Genomic DNA, 16837 nt, shown 5'->3' on the forward strand with positions numbered 1-16837 from the left:
TCATGCCCATTTATTTCTTGTGTAATATGGAGCACCCTTTGGACACACAGTTAATAATTGCTAACACTGAATTTACAGCTAGAAAGAACTGGAACCAGCTGGCAGAAAGCATCAGCAGTCAACTTCAAACTGATTTTTCTGCAGTACTCTGAGTAAACATTCAGATCAAAGATTAACATCAAGTGTAAAAAAATCATTTTCTTTACCAGTAGGATTAAGTTCTCAGTTGTGGTACCAGCTAGGTCAGACCCTAAAATTCATGCTGACATCTGTGAGGGCCACTGACAGGAAATATATTAGGAAAATTAAATTGTTGTTTAGATTCTGATTTGGTGTTTTGCCTTTCTTGTTTTGTTTTGTTTTTTTTTTGTTTCTGCCCTTTGTGCTGTTTTTTTGTTGTTTTTTTTTTTTTCCAAGTATTGGTTCTTCGCGTAAAAACATTGACTGTTTTCATTTTAATTTATTCTGTATTGACTTTCAACAAAATCTAGATTGCAAATATTTTAGGGGAAACTGTATTTAGAAAGATATGTGTTGTTGCTTTCACAATTCATTTAAACATCCGTGTTATTCATTAGCTTTTTAAAACCTTGGTTTTCTCCAAGTGTGATGTTTGGAGAAAGTGTGAGCAGACCACTGAAGCAGAATCTCAGGTATCAGGGATCTGACTGAGTAGAATTATCCTACTTCCTGGCTGGTGGTGTGATAGGAAAGGTCTTCTCTGGAGTACTATGATGTCTCACAAATGAGTCTTGAAAGGAACAGCAAATAGGAAGTACATTTGTAGAACCCTGGCAGCAAGGTTCATTAAAAACAATGTGTCATTTGGAAATAAGTTGAGGGACTACTGCTTATAATTTCCAAAATGTTTTGTTTGAGCAGTTGAGGACTGACATCATGGTAGTGAGAACGGATTGGACAGATTGCATACCTTTTAAGTGCGGTGTGCTTGTCAATTTTAAGAGATCAGCCCAAAAAGAGAATAGTATCTGTCTTAACACTGCACAATCTAAGGGTAAAAACCAGAAAACAAAAGCTTTTTAGCATCTATTGCTCAGAGATTATATAACACGTTCTTCCTCCTTGAAGGTGGTGTCATTAAGCCTGACCAAGACCACATTCACATTAATAGAGGAAGTCTCTCTGTCTCCATCAAGGTTTGGATTAAATTCTTCTCTTGGATCTTGATCAATTCCTCAAAATCAGAACCAGTTGATCTGAGATGGACCGTGCCAAGTACTTCACTGAGGACTTCTCTTGAATTTGCTGGACCAGCAGCTCAGAATTCCTGATTCTTACCACTTTTCATCCCATTGCCTCTCTTCACACTTTCTTGGAAAGACAAAGGAAGATTTCCTAGAAGCCTTGTCTCCTTTATGAGAAGAATGTAAAATATAGCTGGTGTGGCATTTTACTGAATCTTAACTTTTATGTTTTCTTTTTTTTAATTGATGCCATAACTTCTAGCTGTTGCTGTTATGTGTGATTACTGGATGAACTGTGCATTAATGCCGCATTGCCTCGAGCCAACTGCAATCAAACCTTTTCTTTCAGACCACCAGAAGGAGCTATTGAATTCAGAAAGCCTTTCTTTTGAAGCAGGAATTCTTTGTACAGCAGTGCAAGCAGTAGGATAATGTGACAGCATGCAGTCTTCCCTGCAAAGTCTTACTCTGAGCTACAGAGGAAGTTCTTATTTAGAGTCTTCATCATTTTCTGATTTTCAGTTTTGTAGTAATCAAAACTGACTTTACAGGATTTCAATTGCTTTGGGGAGACATTTCAGGCATCACTCCTTAAATATACACTAATGAATACTAACTGAATCGGAAGAGATGGGAAATTCACTCAGGCAGGCTTAACCACATATTTTCAAAGCACAGGAAGTGTGGAAGCAGCCATTTTCCATTTGGTCAGCTGGAAGATGTTAGGCTAAGAGACCCGCAAAACGCATGAGAGAATTAATGGCAGTAACTACAAGAGCAAATGAAACCAGAAATTCTACTTATCAAAGCTGATAGCTAATTAGAATGCATCAACCATCATATGTTTTCTGAGGTGATATGAAAGCATGCGATTACTTGCTGTTAGTCCCTAACAGGCATCTCATGATAGATTCATAAATAGAAGTATTGGAATTCATAAATGTCCTTCCTTCTATGAGTTTTGCCTTCTAATTTTGACCGGAAAATGTTATGCCAGTGGAGGGCAGATTTTGTTGTTTCTGCCTGTCTTCCATTTATATTTTTCATCTGACAGCAGCATGAAAATCTGCAGTGGTGGTTTGCAGCTAGTGCATTCTCTGTAAGTATATGTATTGAATCACCCTTAGGGCTAGCTTCTATGCTATTGTCATAGAATCATAGAGTCATCAAGGTTGGAACAGAATAAGAACAGTCCAATCGTCAGCCATCTTCTCCATGCCCAGTAACCACATCCATCAGTGCCAAATCTCCATGTTTCTTGGACACCTTCTGGGTGATTCCACCACCTCCCTGGGCAGCCTGTGCCACTGCCTCACCATTATTTCAGAGAAGAAATTTTTCCTAATATCCAACATGAACCTCCCCTGGCACAACTTGAGTCATTCCCTCTTGTCCTATTGCTGTTACCTGGGAGAAGAGGATGATCCCCACACCCTCCCTTTGGGCAGTTGTAGAGAGCAATGGGATCTCCTGTGAGCCTCTTTTCCAGACTGAACAATCCCAGCTTACAGCTGCTCCTCATCAGACTTGTGCTCCAGACCCCCCTCACACTGAACATGCTTCAGGGCTTCAATGCCTTTCCTGTAGTGAGGGGCCCAGAACTGAACACAGTACTGAGTACAGAGGGAATTGTATCCAGAGGAGAGTGGCACTGCTGGCCTTTAGGACACTATCAAGATGCAATACCACACAGATTTCACAGCGTGAAAGCCACATCTGTTCATGGGAGGAGCACAAAATAATGTTGTCTCAGTTAATCTTTCTTGTTTGCTAGAGTTGACAGGTAAGCTGCCTTTTAGGATGGATCTCAGAATCTGTGTCTACAGTTGTTGCCTCTCTGAGATATGCTTCTGGATCTCATTGCTTCTCTGAGAAGGAAGAAAAGTGAGGGGTGTCGTGGAAGAACAGGATGCATGCTGCCATATAGGTTTTGGAGGGAAAGGAAAGTGAAGTAATGATCTGCAGTGGGTGTTTCTAAGTGTGCCATAACGTAGTACTTGTCACTGAGTTCCCAGTTGTGATCTCCTATGTAATTTGTTAGTCAATGTAGACAGCATATTAAAAGTATATGTTTTAAATAAAAGTATTATGCATGTTTTTGGATTAACAGGAGAAGAAAATATGTCTGAGTAACTTCTTTAAATATTTTAAGGCAGTAGATAAGGATGGCTGATCTCAGCACAGGATTGTTTTAATATGCTGAGCTTGACTGACAGTGCAGCAGTGCTCCAGAGGCCCTGCTCGTGCTCAGGCATAAGTTTGGGACTATATGTAAAATAAATAAAATGTTGCCCTGAGGAGTTTACAGTACAAATGGTAACAAGACATGAAACTTGGGTATCAGTCATAAAGTAGGAAAAAATAAAGGAGCAGGATATGATAGTGAAGGATAATGGGGAGAGGAGGGAAATGTGTACTGTGCTGGCTGAGCATCTAGTTCGGTGGTTTTCATCCCTTTATATTTCATTCTCTCTATCAGTGTGGTACAAATTACCAAGGGATCGAGACCTGAGCCTGACTGCCTGTGTCAACAGTTTCTTATAGGAACAGCAGCATTGCTGCAACTGGAAGACAGTTTACAGGGAAACTGTCTTGGAAATGAATCTTTTCTCACAAAGGAAACTTTCTCCTTCAGATTCTCAGTAAACATGCACTTAAATCATACTGGCTTTAAAACTAAAGCAAGAAAATACTTCATTTTATTTTGCCTTTACTTCATCACCTGGCAATTGAATAGTGCTAAAAAAAAGTCTAATTAGATGAGTAAATGAAAGCAGACCACAGGAAAAGCAAGTCAGTTGCAGAGGGGAAAGAAGTGCATTTCACTGTGCTTGAGTCTCTTCAGAAATGTACAAATATATTACAATCAGTACATTATTTCCCAGGACCTGAATCTTATTTTCTCTTCATGCAAACAAAAAGCCCACCTAACACCTAATCCCAGCAAACAGATGACTTTGATCTGTCTAGTCAATCATGGCTTATGTGACAGGACATATAATTCTGCTATTATAGATTCATAGAATGGTTTGGGTTGGAAGGGGTGTTAAAGCCCATCCACTTCAAACCCTCATGCTGTGGGCAAGGTTGCCACCCTCTACATCAGGCTGCCCAGAGCCCCATCCTACCTGGCCTCCAGGGATGGGTTTATTTAAAGGTGGGCATCAGGTCTGCATGGCAGTGTTCAGACTGGGCTTCCTACAAAATTCTCCTATCACATCTTATTAATATTGAAAGTAATTGGCACTGGCTGCTTGGTTTGTTGGTCTTCTTGGAAGGCTTTCTGGTGCTGGGAGTTGAGCTATGAGGCTGTATACATACATATATATATATGTATATATATATATATAAGGATTTTGAATAATGGTTTTGTGTCATGGCTTGTGTTGCCTTTACACACTACAGGCTTCAATTCTGCTAGTGCAGGCATTGAAGTGCAGCAAGCTGTCCATATGCTGTCATCAAAAGTTCTGGTGCGATTCCTCAGTTTTAGCTTGTTCCATGGCTTCTTCGAGGCCACAGGAATTAGATTATTAGGATTAATGAATTCTTACGGGGTTGGATTGTCAATTTACTACTTCCCTTGGTGAGCTGTGGCAAGTCTAATCTGTCCAGTATGACTGCTGTATGAATGTGGGAACTCATTGGTAAGAAAAAGAGATTCTCAGAATGACCTCTTTCCAACATCATGAAGTGTTACTTGTAGAATCATTACTAGATACAGAACTCAGGACATTTTGATAACCTCCTCACTCAGCAACCAACAACTGCCTGGAGTCACAGAGAAGTCCCACTGAGCAAGCTGGAGAAAGAAACCACATCTTTGAACCATTAATGGAAATATTGAAGGAAAGTATTAATCTCATGTCATGTCATTTTTCTGAAATGCCAACATGTAGGCTGCTTTTCTTTAGTAGGTGGTGAGAAAGAGGTAATTATTGAGGGCAGTTGATTCTACCAATTTTTTTCCACTAGCAGAGGAGGAAATTAGCTTGAACTATAGACCTATTTTTTGGAAGGTTAAATACAGATGAGAGGTGTTGTCCAAACTAACTCTGTCTTTGCATGCTAGCAGTGTTGTGTGATGATATCAGGCAGTGCTGACTGCCCCTCCTGTGTTTATCAGAGAGGCATCTTCCTCACACAGTGTCTCTCACATCAGGTAATGCAGAGCTCATGCATTCAGTCAGCCACTGGTAATGTCAGGAAAGGAGCTCCTACACTACTTGATTTGCTTTCCTTCTTTTGTCTTCTTCATTTTTCTTCACCCAATCTGCCTCTGAGGTTGAAGTGGGTTGGGATTCATGACTTGCTTGTTATCCTGTTGTGTCCCTAGTTTCTAAATGTGGCTGAATGACCCCCATTACCCAGTTCTGTGCAGAGAAGCCCATGTGACTGATCCCTTGGCACAGCCAGTGCATTGCCTTGCTGGTAGTGTGGGATGAAAAAAGCACAATGCTCATCTTTTCTGTGTGGGGCTTGTTTATCTGCACAACATCCAGGCCACTTGGGGGGAGCTCTCCTGTTGGTGATCACTAGCAACCAAAAACAAATCACATCAAGGCAAAATTAGAGAAATTCCCCTAGACAAAGAGCTGCTCTAAAACAAAGCTCCATTTTTGTAGTGCATTGTCCTGGCTCTGTGTGAGTCTTGTAAAGAGACAAAGGCGAGCAGGAAGGAAATCACAGCTGCTTAGTAAATGCCCTAATTTGATTTATTTGCTGCTCCCTTCCCCCACCCAAACTGTTGTGCTAACCTGTTAGTCCCAACTCAGACAAGTAAAACCAGCTAATCTGATTAGTCCTGACACACAGGAGTGAGGCTGCTGGGAAAAGCTGGACCCTTACAGCTGTTTCAGGCTTCAGCTTCGATCATAACGTTATGGGTTTGCCGCACGTATAGCGCAGCGTGACAGGAGCCCGGCAGCATGTACACAAGTGAGCAGTGTGACCGTCACCGAGGATTTCTACCCTGGATCTGAGGCCGCTGGAATACAAACCATGTTTCGTGTCACCTTCAATGTAGTGACAGAGAAAGTTACCTTCACCTTGGCAGCCTGCCCCTCCGTCACATGGAAGGTAAGCTCAGATATGCATCGCACAGCCACGCTGGCAGCACAGGGAATGACAATTTAAGTTGTGAGTCATGTTGACAACATTTTAAGGGGAGTGATAACATTTTAAAGGAACTGCACTGCAAAATGGCGTATATGTGACTGGTTGGAACTAGTCTGACTAAATGGATCTGAGCCTAGAGAACAGATTACTAGTTGCCTTTTAAAGCTTCTGTCACCTGACTTTTAAAATATCCAAACACATAAACACTTTCCTACTTTCAGCCTGGAAATGCTAAGTATTTATAGTGACAGCAAATGCAGAGAGGTGTATAAACACACAAACTTACTCATTTCTTATGGAAAGAACAGTGTTTGCAGAAAACTTTCGAGCTTCCTAGATAATGAGGATTAAATGGATACGTGAGCTGTACCAAGATATGATAAATTCAAAAAATTTGCATCCCTACAATAAAGGATTTGAAGCAAAAAAGCCCAACAACTCTAGAGACACAAATTGACATGTGGTTGTGATAAAATTTGGCAGAAGCCAGAGCTGCTTTGCATGTCGGCTGTTACTCCCGTTCAGAGATTCGGGTCAGGTCTTCATTTCTTTGAGACAAGTATTCCTATCTCATCTTGAGGAGCCCAGCATTGTCAGGATGAGCTGGGACAGACTGCATTACCTTTCCTTGCTCTGTCAGTGAGTGTGTGCTTTCATGATAGTGCAGTTGGAGAATGAACTCATTTGCTATCTTGTGAAGTGTTACTTTAAAAACTTCATTTTAGACTCAATGTAGTGACTGTAGGAAAGTTACCTCTATCTGTTATTAGGCATTTAAGTTGTGAGCCAATTAGGAGAAACCAGATACTGTGACAGAGCAGGGTAACTGCTCTTGCTTCAGCTCTGCATGATTCATTACATTGCACAGGTAGTTGTGATATACCTCTGCTGTATCCTCTTCTCAGACTTTGACCTGTCTTTTCTCTTGGCCTGTGAAGCAGACACAGCTCAGAAGCTGTTACTGGAAGCTCTTTAAGGTGCCTGGCACAGTGTAGCCCCAGACCAGATCTGTACTATTTGTAGCATAATAGTCTAAATAAAAATCATCTGCTGGGGCAAAGTGACTTTGCAATAAAATTCACATGAGAGGAATGTTACAGGAAGCTTTCTTTCTGTGTGGGAAATCTAATCTTTCCAAAATGAGTATTCACCAAATGGTAAAAGGAGGGTCATTTCAACAAAAAAATACAATGGCCTTACACACACTTGCTAATGGTGTATTGGAGATTTCTCTGCTTTCATATCAGAGCTGTGAGGACTTACAACTCCATGCCTTTAGACTGCAAGGCTTATAGAGGAGGGGACTGCAATGGGAAATGGGCCGGGATCATTCTGTGCTGTGGTGCTCCTTCCTACTCCTGGCCTGTGGACTTTTGGTACTCTGCAGACATAGATGTGGCTGTAACCCAACTCACTGTTGCATTCTGTTGCTCATTTTCCTCATCATTCTGTTGATGAGGGCCACTAGATGTAAGTGCATCGTAGTAAACTCCTCTGGAACAAATGAGCAAGTACTGAGAAGTGCACCTGGCTGCACTTTTCCAGTTCTCCAGTTGTTCTGTTATTTTTACGCAGTTCATATTATTTGACAATGTTGGCGTTGTGCAACCAAGAGCAATTGCTTCAAGTTAAAAGGCAAAAGAAGTCATGGTGCAGTAGATCTTCCTGAAATGTGGTGTGTTTACTGATGAACTAAGTATGTGAAAAAGTGGGCACAGAAAAGCAAATGAGATGCCAGTAAATCTGACAAGCAAAAAATAACTTTCTAAGTTAATTTAAGAAAGGCTTTGTGGAGGGAGGTAACATTTTATTGATCAGTTCTTACAGCTGGAAAAATCCAACATGGTTTCAGGCACGCAAGCCTTCTATTTTCATAGTAGGAGGCTGATGAAAAAATATGGTTTCCCCACAACCCTGTCTTGCTTATGTCCTAATATCAGCCAGAACAGCACTGTGAGTTAATCGAATCCTTCAAAGCCGGAAGAGGTCACATCGCTGCTGGAGTAGGGAAGACGAAGACATCTACCTTCAAATTACTAAGCCCTTTTCTCTTAAAAGTAGTGGCCCAGCCTGCAGATAGTGTGAAATGTTCTGCCTTTGCATGTACCATAACATGACAAGCAGGCAAGCCTTGTGTCGTGCAGTGAAGCCAGTGGGGTGTGGGCTTGTGCTGCAGACCTCCTGAGGCCAGGAAGAGTGGTGCAAGCTTTGTCCCCAGTCGTTATCCTTCTGCTATGCAGCTTTTATTTCTATCAGAAATTAATTTCTAATTAGAAATACTGGTGAAAAGTATTCAGGCCAACGCCTGCTCTAATTATAGATATAATATTCATTCACATGATATTTCAGAAACGGTGGAAGAAAGGCAAGGCTCCTGTTGCAGCCATTTCACGGTCTGCAGGGCACGAAGCTCATTGCTTTTGTCAAAATATTGTTTTGTAAAAACTGGTTTAATTAGAAGTGGGGGGAGGGCACGAGTACAGGAAGGCTGAGGGAGGTGACAGCTGAAAGGCTGCTGACAAGTGCAAAGGGCTCAGGGTTGAACGCGCCTTTTCAAGTAGGCACCAGGCCTGGAACACCAAAGAGAGAAGCATCTTGATTATAAACCCCAAGGATCTTTGTTCTGAAGCCCGGAGGAGAGGATGGGGCTGCTCTTTCTCACAGCTCTGCTTGTTTGCCTCCTCCTCAGAGAACTGGCTGCTGACACTTCTCGGGCTGTCAGCGGGTGTGGAGGTGGTAGGAGCAGGAGCTGAGTGCTGTGTGATGATGTGCCTGCACTGCACAGATCAGGCTGGGGCTGCTGTGAGCTCAGCCAGAGTTCCTCTCCAAAGGGCTTTTCAGATATCACTCATGCAAATCACTGTTGTGCTGTTGTGTTTTCCATCATTTTCAGCTAAAGGTAGGGGAGTCTGGAGTTACACCTCTTTGTGTTGCACGTATTGATTTTAAAAGGGATAACATGCAGCTACTGGTACACCAACAAACACCTATCACTTATTTCCTAACTAGAGGACAGAAACATTCTACAACTCCCTAAAAAGTGGTTGTGATGAGGTGGGGATCAGCCTCTTCTCCTGGGTAACAGCAATAGAATGAGAAGGAATGTTCTCAAGTTGCACCAGGGGAAGATCAGGTTGGATATTAGGAAAAATTTATTCTCCAAAAGAGTGGTAATGCATTGGCACAGGCTGCCCAGGGAGGTGTTGGAATCACTGTCCCTGAAGATGTTTATGAAATGTATAGATGTAGTACTGAAGGTCATGGTTTAGTGAGTGATATTGGTGATATGTGAATGGTTGCATTAGATCAGGGTTGTTCAATCCACAACCCGCAGGCTGCATGCTGTCCAGCACAGCTCTCAACATGGCCACCCCCTGCTGCTGGGCCATCAGGGTGGTGGCTCTGCCCCACTGAGCACATCCATTGCTCAGGACCAACCACACAGCAGACTTTCAAAAACCCTCTCTTACCAGAGAAAAGTACTCCTTGCTTCACAGTCGCTCCTTGTTTATATCATTGCTTTTTGGTATCACACAAATTTGTGAACAATTATTGTCAAAAGTCTCTGTGAACACCTTGAGAACTTACTAAGAATTGCAACCACTGCCATCAAATCTAACTGATGCTTTAGTTTCACAAAAACAAGGCCAAGTTTCAAGTAGTTTTATGGTTTTGTTGCTCTCTTTTTTAATGTTTTAATAAAAATATTAAAAGTTCAAATGTCTTGTTACTTATATATGTTAAATATATTATATATTTTACGAGGGCTCTAAAAGTAATGCCTCCTATTTTATGATGATAGCCCAGAACTTTAGAGGTGGATGTTGGTGATATGGCAAAAGAGGTGGAACTTTCCCACCAATACCCCATTACATTTTGTTGTCATGAGACAGATGGCAGCAGAGGGGTGGTCTGACAGAATGGCATCTGACATGGAAGTGCATATGAAGCAAAGGTGTGTCACTGAATTTCTGCATGCAGGAAAAATGTCACCTGCTGACATTCATCAGTGCTTGCTGAACATTTATGGAGACCAAACGGTGGATGTGAGCACAGTGAGGTGGTGGGTGGTGTGTTTCAGTAGGCGATGGCAGGGCACTTCCACTGGTGCAGGTTTTGATGAGCGTGCCACGTAGGCTCTTGTTCATTGTTGGTAAAAATGCAGGGCTAATGGTGGTGACTATGTTGAAAAATAGTATTTTGTAGCTGAGAATTTGCACTACCAAACAGAGTTACTGCGCTCTTTGTGTCTCTTGTAGCATCCATGGAAATAATAGGAGCCATTGCTTTCAGAGTGACCCAAGAGTGACCCAACATGGCCCAAGACAATTCCTCTTCACAGAGTGTGGCTCAGGGAAGCTAAAGAGTTGGACAGTCATGGACTGGACAATCTCAGAGGTCTTTTCCAACATTAATGATTCTATGATTCTGCTTAGATGAGTGCAGTTCAAATTCACAAGCTACAAACATGTATAGATACAGAACGTACTCACTCACTGAGAATTGGCTGTGCATGGCAGTGTCAATCCCATTGACTTTCTCTTCCCACTGACAGGCCTGTTTTGCTGGGTAACATTTGAACTCTAGGAGATGGTGGGAAGACAAAACTGCAGTTCTGTGGTTTTCTATTTGAGCTCGGGAAGTTCACCTGATGGGAACTGGCTTGTCTCAGGGGTCTCTTGCCAGCTTGATGCTGTTCTCTGCCTGACACGGATACATGAATGGGCTTGGGGCTCTTTGCAGGCTGTTGTAAGCCAGCACAAGCATGGTGCCAAACCTTCAAATGCTGCACAATGGTTCACTGTCTCTGCCAGCTGCAGATGCTGGGGCAGAGACCTGTCATCCAAATGGCTGTGAAGAAATAGTGATGCCAGCTCCTTCCTGGGAATGCGAGAACAATGTTCCAGCCCTACAAAATGAGCAATATCTGTGATAAGAAAAAATCCTACTGATGGCTAGGAAGCAGGAGGGGGCTGTGGGAAGTGGGCAGCAATGTGCAGCTCCTTTGCCTGGGAGCAGCCTCTCGCCAAACCTTTACGTGAATGTGATTCAGAAGGATTCAGGCAGTAAATGCACAAAATAAGACAGGTCCATGATGCTCATTCAGTCCCCCTGTTCAGCAGTAGAGAAGCAAGGGCAGAAGGAGGGCAGCATGACTATGGTACATGCAGCAATGGATTACTCTAGGGCTTAATCTAGGAAGAGCTTGAATTAGCCCAAGGAGCTGCTTTGCTGCCTGGATCCTAATGAAGTCAGGAGGTGATGGAGCTGAGAATGCTCAGCACCTGTGAGGAAGCATGTCACTTTATTCTTCAAATTGAATGTTGTTTACAGCTTACCAGAGCAGTGCTTTATTCATTGAACTTCATTTCTGTCAAATACAAAGTTGCTAAACTCTTCCAAGTATAAATTCCTTGATAAGCATCCAGAAACAGCAATTGCTCTCCTGGAAGCTTTTTCTACCTGTTTTTTAAGGACCTCTCCAATGTGTTCAGCAGCTGTTTTTACACCAGCTGCAGTGAACTTTGCTCTCTAGCACATGAGGTGTCTCAGGGCACCCCATTGTAAGTATTTGTCAGTTGTTTTTGTCACTTTGGGATGCAGCCAAAAATGGAGATTGACAAACTCCCTTCACTTTTCACAGCATTATCTGACCAGTAGTAGCTTATGATCCCAAATACTTGTCTCAGAAGCCAGACACTGCCACACTTGGGATTAGGATGCCTTATTTGGGAGCTTCTGCCACAGAAGCATGTACTCCCCGAGGTGAGGACTTATTATTCCTAGCAATAGCACTAGAGCTTCATTACCTCAAGCTGTGATGGTAGACCGAAGCTTTCTGCCTTTCATTACATATCTGGGAGTTTCACAGCTCCTGAGTTTTCTTGCTACCAGAGATTTGCTCATCCATAAAGGGTTGAAGTCCCTCCCTCCATCTCTCCCTGGTTACTTGCTTATGCTACGACACGGCCAGCTTTTCTGGCTTCTTGTGGCACAGCAAAAAGCAGCAATGAATATGACTCAAAAGGGGTCAGGTAATAAATGCAGAAAAGCAAACAGGTTTGTATGATCGCTCGGTCCCCAACCGTACTTCACCAGCAGATGGTAGCAAACATCTCCATTCTCTGTGATCCCTGGCTGGGCTGACTGCTATCGCCTCACTCGAGTCACTTGTTTCCAGAAATAAGCTGTAAACAAAATCGTTGTGCAATTTGGAACAAGGGAGAAGAAGGATGGAACCAAATGTTTCGGATGTCCTGGGAAATATTGCAGCAATCGGGACAGAAGAACGAAGCAGAACAAAATCCCTGCAGTGACTTGCACTGAATGGCATGAAAAGCATTTTGGTGTCAGTATTATTGTTCTTTCGGTGACAAAAAGGGACCATTATTTGCAATGTCGCAAATGACCAACATTCAGAATAGCATGACAGAATCAAAACTGCTCTGGGTCAGCTCTGGCTGTGTGTGCTGACCCTTTGTCTTTTCAGCGAAGACACGGAAAGTTCAGAACGGGTACTTTGCTTAGAGGCTGTTTCTGGTCATTTATTTGTTTTTCTTCTGAGCCCTACCAGTTCTAGTTCTTTTATATTTGATGTGGTCTGTTGATTAGCACTTTCTTTTACTCCATTCTAATTTTATGGTTTGTGACAAAACTTCTCGGCTTCTTTTCCCTTACAGCAGCTAAGCTGAGAGGAAGAGAGAGAGACAGGAATAAGTGAAAGCTGCTAAACTGTGCTGTGATTCCCAGAAGGAAGCATCTCTTCATTTGTAGGACAGCACTCGTTAGAGCTGGGCAAACAACTTGTGGCAAATTACTGCATACATTTTGCCATTACTGTTTTCTGGAGATTTGGAAGTTCTTTCTCTACTTCATGCAAACATTGGTCAGTTCTGCAGGCAGTTCCTGCAAAGCATTCCTGCTCATTTGTCCATCATTAAGAGGTGGGTGATCAGAATCCTGAGGAGTTGGTTTTGTTCTCTGATTGGACTCTTAGAATGATCTCTGTGCTTATTTGCTGGACATGAAAAATGGTCTCTGAAATGCCTTTTGAAACAAGGCAAAGGCTTTTTATGGGTATGAATATGTATTCTTTCTCCAGTGCTTATCCTGGTCAGAGCCAGAACATCTTTCTCATTCAAAGTTTTGAGAGGAGAAAGGAACAAATTGAATTACTGTATTGTACTGCATCTTGTACAGGGCAGTTTGCCCTGGAAAGCAGTGCAGAATGCTGATGGACTAGCTGTACCTTGCTCAGTGGTCATGCTGCATATCTGAGGATTTCAAGGTTTTACTTTGGATTTAAGTCTTGCAATTATTAGAAATGCCTTTTGCACCTTTGGCAGACCTAATGCTGGTGTGAATCTTTTTAGCTCTGCTGAGATCAGTAAGCTGTGTTGTGTTCATATATATTGTGTTGAACGTACTCTGCCTTGCTGAAGCTGTCCCAGTAGGACCACACTGCATCTTACAGTATGCTAGCTGTAGGCAAAGGAGATGATCAGGTTGTTCCAGGGGTAACCCAAGGTTCTGTTTGGGAGATTTTGGTCACTGTTCTTCAGCATGAAAACATGCTGGGAAAGATCTGGGCATTGGCGGGCTTAACCACATATCTGACAGAGATGGAAATGGAATAAGGCACGAGCAGGTGACTGTAACACCACAGGTTGGCAGTATGGTGAATCTGCCAGTAGGGAGCCTAATGCTTCATCAGAAGTGCCATGGCCAACAGAAGCAAAGCTCTGGTTTGTCAAACTCACTGGTGATTCAAATCTGTTCAAAAGCACTGATGGATCCACTTTGTACTTGCAGGCTCTATGCCTGATCAATATAATCTGTCTGCATGTTTTGATTTCAGATCTATGCAGTTATTATTTGACATCAGCTCTACCTTTAGTCATCCTTCATTGCCTCAGTGAGACTTTAGAGGACAGAAATGATAGCCTTGCAAGATGAATCTGGGTAAGAAATAACAGGGAAAGAGTCAATACATAGAAACTGAATGCAACCACTGAAGAGAATGGCTAGAAACCCAGGGAACTCAAGGTCCCTGTTAAAAAAGTGTTAATTTGAGCATTATGGAGACTGTAAAAGATGATGGCACAGCAACAAAGCAAAGAAATTAGTGTATGGGGGAGATCTGAGGAGGTGTTTTGTGGAACTGAAGCATTGGGTTCTGACTGCAAGGAACAAACCTGCTTTATGTGAGATGTTGACTCTGATAAAAATACATCATGGAATGATAGAGCAGCTATGTATTTTACCCATGAGATTCAGTTTCTGTTCCAGTGCAGATGTGTAGTGCTTGGTAATCATGGTGGTAGTGCAGGGGTTATTGCAACTCATGTAGCCACTTAATGCCTTATTTAACAATATCCAAAGCTCTTCCCACAATTACTGCTGAAGGAGCAGTCACAAACGTAGTGCTGTGTGTAGAAACCTCCTACAGTGATAGTTCATTCCTCTTTATAAAATACCCATTATCTTTGTGCAGCTAAAAGCATTATAGGTGCTTTACAAATCATGAAAAAATGTGGTCCCTGGCCTAAAGTGCTTTTTACTTCAGTTCAGACATGATGTGGCATGTGAGAAATGAGAGTGAGATGGTCCAGGGATCGATGGGAAACAAAGTTCCTGCAATATGAGCAGACTGATGAGATGTTTATACAACATGAGCATAAATCTGTGTCCAGGCCCCTGCCCTTTCTGAAGTTAGCCTAATTCTTGGCAGAAATGAGAGCTGTATGGCATTAACTTGGCATTGAAAGAACTCTGACTGATGGCAGCTTCATTTTTACTTTTGATGAGAGCTCTCGTGAATCACATCACAACCTGCAGAATTAAAGAAATATGTCTCTGTTAATGTGCCCTTCAGTAAATCATGATAATTTAGCTGCAGCTTTAGAAGAACTTGAGCAACTCCTGCAGCAGGGACAGGGACCTCCAAATACTGTAAGCAGGCAATTGAGAAAATGGATTACAGACATTATTTAGCTTGCAACGTGGTCACAAAATATGGTGGAATCATTTCTTTGTCTGCATCCTATTAAAGTTTCTTATAAGGCCAGCAAATTTTAATCAGACTTGTAAATCTCACTGGATCTTTGCAAAATCGTTCTCAGCAGCAGGGAATGTTTAGCTGTGTCTTTGAAGCTCATCATGCTCTTCAGACAAAAATGTCCTGAGGCAACATGTCCTCCCTGAGAGAAAGACAAGTAATTTAAAAAGTCTTCATTTACCGCTGGAGGGAAATAATCCTTTGCCTTATTGTCTGGCTGCTATTAATACTACTCACCTGTTTCACAAAGAAACTGGTCAGTTAATCCACGACTGGTGGATCAGGCTGCCCTGACCCCACTGCTGCTACTGATCCCAGAGGGTTAGGAAACATAAGATCATGTGTGGAATCCCCCAGATCTTACTAAGTGAACCCAGAAATGGAAAAGTGATTGCAGATGAGGCAGTAGAGAAGCTGCTTCCAGCAGGCACAATGTTCTGCTGTTCAGGGACAGCAGTAACAGAGAGGCTTGCAAACCTCTGGAGGCACCATGCTGTTTATTTCCTTTGGTGCTTTCAAGCATTCTTCTCTCAAACTTCTATGACAAAGCAGTCTTAGCTGGCTCTGATTCAGATAAGATCAAATCAACATCCTAAAACTAGAGGGAGGATTTCTAAGGACCACACTGCTCAAACAGAATGGAGGATGCATGGCTGCACTGGCTGTCCAACCCTATCCCTGCTATACTCCAAGCTTGGAATTTGCACAGCATGGCCTGGCTAAAGGAAAATACAGCATTTAGATGAGGAAACTGAAATGAGCTAAAGTTTTCCACTTAAAGTTTATCAATCACTATGTAAATTGAATCAAACAGTGAGCTATGTGGATAGCTCAGGGTACAGAGCATGTAGTCTGGTAGACTTCTTATTATCTGTTCTCTGTCTTGTCACCCTTCTGGCAATAGTATAACCAAGGGCTGGATGAACACTATAACTCTAGGTAAGCCGAAAGATAAGCTGAGAGGCTTTCATCATTTAAACCTCTTTAAGATCCTAATGCATTGCCAGGAGATTTATAAAGACCAAAAGTTACAAAAAACAAGCACTTATAAAAATATTTTCTTTCATTTGTATGTAAAAATTTGACTTCTGTCTTGAAGCAGAAGTTGTGGCATCACCATTTAACACTGTTGCTGCCACTTCATTCATCTGGGGACAGCACTGTCATCTCCTGCAAACACAGAACCCCAAAGCTATGGTCTGGGAGGTCAGGAACTTGCCTGTATGCAGCCTGTAGACTTTCCTTCATTGAGGACTATATGGGGTTTAATAATTTTGTAGAACCAACCATGGAATGGTTTGGGTTGGAAGGAACTCTAAAGCCCATCCAGTTCCAACCTGCCATGGGCACCTCCCATCAAGTTGAACTTCCCAGGGTCCCATCCAGCCTAGCCTTGAACACCTCCGTGGATGGGGCACCTACAGCTTCTCTGAGTATCCTGAGTCAGTGCCACATC

General features: G+C 42.4%; 1 protein-coding gene across 1 annotated transcript in view; it reads left to right on the forward strand.

Annotated features, from left to right (window-relative positions):
• The first annotated feature begins 6098 nt into the window (after nt 1-6098).
• The window catches only part of SPATA13 (spermatogenesis associated 13), a 147990-nt gene continuing 137251 nt past the window's right edge, over nt 6099-16837 (forward strand). Inside the window, exon 1 of the mRNA XM_090133810.1 lies at nt 6099-6284. Within this exon, the coding sequence (XP_089989936.1) occupies nt 6207-6284 (78 nt within the window). The 5' untranslated portion in view covers nt 6099-6206. The remainder of the gene's footprint in view (nt 6285-16837) is intronic.

This window comes from Phasianus colchicus, chromosome 1 (assembly GCF_987193195.1).
Source record: "Phasianus colchicus chromosome 1, bPhaCol1.hap1.1, whole genome shotgun sequence".
NCBI classification, from domain to species: Eukaryota; Metazoa; Chordata; class Aves; order Galliformes; family Phasianidae; genus Phasianus; species Phasianus colchicus.